A 5,617-nucleotide genomic window follows, 5' to 3' on the forward strand; every position below is an offset into this window, starting at 1 on the left:
ATGCCATGAAAATAGCTCGACAACAATGATATGATGTATCAATAAACAACAACTGAGACTGAGATATGATATGAATGCATGAATATGACTAAGTACAATATATCAATGAAATCAATGAGATGACAGTAAGAAACGACCACTATGGATCCTAACAATATCAGCATAAAGCCTAAACATGATATTTAGCATGATTGACAGCTTAACTACTTTATCACATGGTGAAAACATGGATATTAGCAGAATATGACCACTATACAGTGCCATGGGAACAACAGAGTCTCAATTCACATGGTGCACGCCCACACGCCCGTCACCTAGCATGTGCGTCACCTCAATACCAATAATATAACACGTATTTTCGGGGTTTCATACCCTCACCACTAAGATTAGAAGAGTTACTTACCTCGAACAAGCCAATATCAATGCCGAGCAAGCCAAACGATGCTCCGAAGATGCCACCCCATGCGTACCAACCTCCGAATGGCTCGAAACTGACCAACAACAATTCAAATACATCAAACAATGCTAAAGGAACCAATCCCGGTCATAAAAGATCAAATCTTGAATCAAAGCCCGTAATTGGCCCAAAAGCCCAACCCGGGCCCGCACTTCAGAACCCAACAAAACTCACAAAATCCGATAACCCATTCAATTACAAGTCCAACCATACTAGTTTCACTCAATTCGGACTCCAATTCGATGTTCAAAACTCAAAACTCTATATTATAAAACTTTAGGAACTCCCCAATTTCTCTTTAAAATTCATCAACCAATTGCCAAACAGTGAAGATAGATTCGTGAAATATAATTAAAACTGAGTAGAGAACACTTACCCCAATTCTTGTGATGAAATTTGCTTCAAATATCACCTCAATCCGAAGTCCATAGCTCAATATGTGATAAAAATGACCAACCCTCCAACTTATAACATTCTACCCAGCGAATCCACATTTGCGGTCAAATTGTCACATCTGCAACCACCGCTTCTGCGAAACAGTCTCACTCAGCAAAATCTCACACCTGCAGTCCTTAAGCCGCTTCTGCGCACTCCAACCGCATCTGCGGTTGTGCAGGTGCGTCCAAGCACCCGCACCTGCGATCCTCACGCCCAGCTCCCTTTCTCGCTTCTGCGATGGAACTGCCGCTTTTGCGGCTCCGCACCTGCGCTACATACTCTGCAGGTGCGGTCATACTAGAACCAGAAAATCTTCAGCAATGCAACGTGGAATGAAAATGGTCCGAACCTCGTCCAAAACTTACCCGAGCCACTCGGGACCCCGTCCATATATACCATCAAGTCCCATAACATAACACGGACCCACCCGAGGCCTCAAAACACACATAACAACATCGAAACGACGAATCACACCTCAATTCGAAATCATTAAACTTTGAAACTTTAACTTCCACAACTGATGCCGAAACCTATCACATCACGTCCGATTGACCTCAAATTTTGCACACAAGTCACATTTAACATTACGGACTTGTTCCAACTTCTGGAATCGGAACCCGATCCCGATATCAAAAAGTCCACTCCCGGTTAAACTTTTTAAAATTTTAACTTTCGCCATTTCAAGCCAAATTCTACTACGGACCTCCAAACCACATTCCGGATGTGCTCCTAAGTCCAAAATCACCCAACGGAGCTAACGGAACCATCAGAAATCCAATTCGAGGTCAAATACTAAAAAGTCAAACTTGGTCAAACCTTTCAAATTCAAAGCTTCTAGCTGAGAATCTTTCTTCCAAATCAATTGCGAATAACCTAAAAACCAAAGCCGACGATTCACATAAGTCATAATACATCATATTGAGCTACTCATGCCCGAAAACTACCGAGCGAAGTGCAATTGCTCAGAACGACCGGTCGGGTCATTACATTTTGACTCGTAGTTAAAATTAATATTAGCTACGAAATTTTATTTTAGCAATAACTCTGTGGCTATATCATTTAATATTGCCACAAGTTTTTGATAACTTGAAGCAAAAATACGTATTTAGCTACTACGTTTTGCTTCAGATAATTCATTATGGCTAGAAGATTGCTATTGCTACCGTAACTTTTATCATGTGGCAAACAATTATGATTAGCTACGAAATTTTATTGTAGCAATAAATTTGTAGCTATTTAGGTAATTATTGCTACGATTGTTAGAAATTATAGCAACAATGAGGAATTAGCTTTGCCAATTTAATTTTTGTGGCTGAAAAATTTTATAAATTTGTAAATAGCCATGGAATTTGAATTTTTATGGCTATTGTTAGGTACTAGCCACGATTTTTAAATCTATAGCTAAGGTTTCGTAGCTATATATGCATAATGTTGTAGTATTGCAAGTTTCGAAATTACTGTTGCCATCAAACACAAAAACAGGACAATTAGATAATAGAGTATCCATATTTTTTTGTTGGATCTCACACAAGCTCTGACAGAATCTCACACAAGCCCTGATATCAATTTGAAGAAATAAAATACCCCAAAAATAATTTAAGCACAAGTAAAAAATTCAACAAAAACTATACGGAAGAAATTTATTAAACTAGAGAGAGAACGTGGTAAGAGACTTTTTCACAACTCATAAACTATTGAATCTCTCTACATTGTAGATATCTCTCCACGATAGAAAATATGTGATAGCATCTCTATTTATAATACTAAAAACTAAATTTGACCAAAATCTAAAAAACATATTCATATTGATTGTAAATTCTAATTGGACATAAATTAAATAAACTAATAAATATCAAATCCTAAACGATATAGAAATACTAATTAACCTCGATTTAATTTCCAAGGATTCGTCCTTTTTGTTAAGTAAGATATATCCAAACTACTCGTATTCGAGTGGTTGATCGTAAAAAAAATTCATAATCGTGCACGTGGTAGAATTTGAGTAAAGGATGTAATGTTTGTCATGATATCTTTGAGTATTACATATTTCCTTACATGTTTTCAAATGTTGCTCCACGTAACTTCTACTCATAATTTTTTTTTCTTATTAGCGATTTTGAAAAAATGTATAGGACATCATGGGGATGAGGTAAAAGAGGAGAAGGCTGAGTTAAATTAATTTTTCCCCTTTCGAGGAAAATTATTTTTCTTCGAGAATCAGTTTCAAAAGAAACTAATTTTCCCGTAATTAGTTTCAATGATTCGAGGTAAATAGACGGCTGGACAATATTTATAAACATACACCACCATCCAACTTTATTTTGCTTATTACAAGATGATTCTTTACCACTAAGACACACCACCGTCCAATATTGGTACTAAGCTATTGAATGTAAGATTGCCCGGTGATATCAACGTCACGGTCGCCGGAAGACGGCGGAGGTTTATGTTTGGGCTGAAGAGTGGCTTCCGCTGGTCCATCAGCACTTTGTGTCTCACTAGCTGGTGGTTTATTATCCACTTTCCTCGCCGGACCACCACCTTCATCATCCTTTCCATACATCCCACCGCCGTACGCTTCCTTCGTCAGCGGCTGCATCGGCGTAATATATGGTGGTTGGTGTTCCGGCCGGCTATCCTCCTGATCCTTATAATCTCTCTCCTGATCTTGCTCTTCTTTCTCCATATATTTATTTTTCTCGTTGGACATTCTTTTTGTTGGACTAACACTACTTAAGCTGAGTGGAGTGGCCATTGAAATGATAATTTACCTAAGATTTATAGCCAATTGCTTTGCAATCTAATTGTGAGAGTTGAAACTTGAAAGAAAATAAGAAGCAAAAGCTCTACAAGTAGTTATCAGTTTAATTTGCATGGTTGAGGTTATCTCTTTGACACGCATGTTAACCAGAAACGTGGTGGGCGTTTTGACTGTCCACGTTAACTTTGTGTCATCATATGACAGGCCAATCGCTTCAGTCCCTGTCGTTACAAATTAATTTATATATAAATATTCATTCGGATTTACTATTTAATTTAATCGATATATATTAGTTTATATACTTACTATACATAATTATATATGCATAAATTATTATATGTCCGTTAGCAACTTTTAATTTAAGCGATTGATTAAAAGTGTAAATATCTAACATCAAGGTGTGCAAGAAATCTCAGCATCAATTAATGTCCTCGAAAGGGGAAAAATTAATTTAACTCAGCCTTCTCCCCAAAAACTAAGAGGACATTAATCTAACATCAAGGTGTGCAAGAAATCTCAGCATCAATTAATTTATTGTGCCAATGGTGCAAATAAAGTGTAAATAATAGGCCCAAATTAAGATGTGTAACAGGCCTGGCAAGTGTTATTTTGGCAGAAGATTGATCTTGTATTGGTAGGGGTAGGGGTTGACAAACATGCGGGACGGTCAGATATGAGTGAGTTGAAAATAGATAATATAAAAATGAATAATTTATTCGATTCGAAATATATTTAATACGGATAAAAAAATAGGTTAACCGGCAGATAATATGTATATTTATATTATCCATATAACTTCTTGAATATGATTATTTTTGGGAGAATTCTTAATCTCCCAAACTTAAGGAACCCCCAATTTAATTTAAGTCTTTACAAATGTAAAAATTAAACCCAATAGTTATTCACTAGTTATCCATTTTTAGTAGATAATATGGATCTTATCTATATTTGATCCATTTTTTAAAAGTTCATTATCCAACTCATTTTTAGTGGATAATTATTTTTTTATTCATTTTACCACCACTAGGTAGGGGTAACGTCAACATACATTTTATCCTCCCAAAATCATTTGTGGGATCACACTAGATATGTTGTTATTGTTGTACTAGTCAATTTACCCGCGCTTCGCACGGTCTATAAAAAAATATAAATGAAAATTTATCGTTAAATTTCTTATAATTAAAAAAATAATCTTGGTTGTTGAATTTTCTCTTTTCTATTTTTCGGTCGTAACATTATCAAATGTAATGTAATTACATTTCCAAGGTTGATTACTTCTTTCTACAATCTTACGAATTTGCTTTCTCTATTTATCTTCTAGACTTGCTTTCTCTAATTTTCTATACATTAAAGCATACACTTTACTCTTTTGCAAGAACTTCACCAGGCTAGTTTAATTTGAAGGTTTAAATTAAGGGACTAAATCTCTTTTATCGATGAAAATAAAATTGGATAATTAATTAAGGTAATATACTTTAATAAATGTTAACTCATAAAAGATGAAAAGTGCATATTTTGAGTGTATTTGTGTGTTATTTCTTGTGTGAGTTGCGGGAGTTCACACTGCTTTTGAAGTAAAAATATGCTCATTACATGTTTCTTGTGTGTAGGAACAAACTTATGCAGAAATGGATCAAATAGGAAAAAATTCCTGGACAGTGAAGCGAGGTTCACTTCGCCAAACCGGGACCGGAATAGAAGAAACCAGAAAAGTCAGGATAGGAGAAGGAAAATTCGCCCCATACAAACCCTAGTCGCTATAAATACATCCTAAAACATGCTTTTAAGGGAGAGACACCACTTTGGAGAGTGAGAAGACTTTGGGGAGGTAAGAACACGCTTGGAGCAAGGAGAAGGATTCCACTTCATGTTTTTTTCCTTTTTCTTCCTATTTTTTCATTGTTATGAACTCTAGTGTTGTATTTTTACATATAGCATGAGTAGCTAATTTCTTATCTAGG

General features: G+C 35.8%; 1 protein-coding gene across 1 annotated transcript; it reads right to left on the bottom strand.

Moving 5' to 3' along the window:
* Positions 1 to 3,065: 3,065 nt before the first annotated feature.
* Positions 3,066 to 3,730, bottom strand: LOC104101135 (uncharacterized). The gene has a single exon (XM_009608556.4). The coding sequence runs from the start codon at positions 3,648 to 3,650 to the stop codon at positions 3,279 to 3,281; it is 372 nt and encodes a 123-aa protein (XP_009606851.1). The 5' UTR covers positions 3,651 to 3,730; the 3' UTR covers positions 3,066 to 3,278.
* Positions 3,731 to 5,617: the final 1,887 nt, after the last annotated feature.

The sequence above is a fragment of the Nicotiana tomentosiformis genome, chromosome 8, assembly GCF_000390325.3.
Source record: "Nicotiana tomentosiformis chromosome 8, ASM39032v3, whole genome shotgun sequence".
In the NCBI taxonomy this organism is placed as follows: Eukaryota; Viridiplantae; Streptophyta; class Magnoliopsida; order Solanales; family Solanaceae; genus Nicotiana; species Nicotiana tomentosiformis.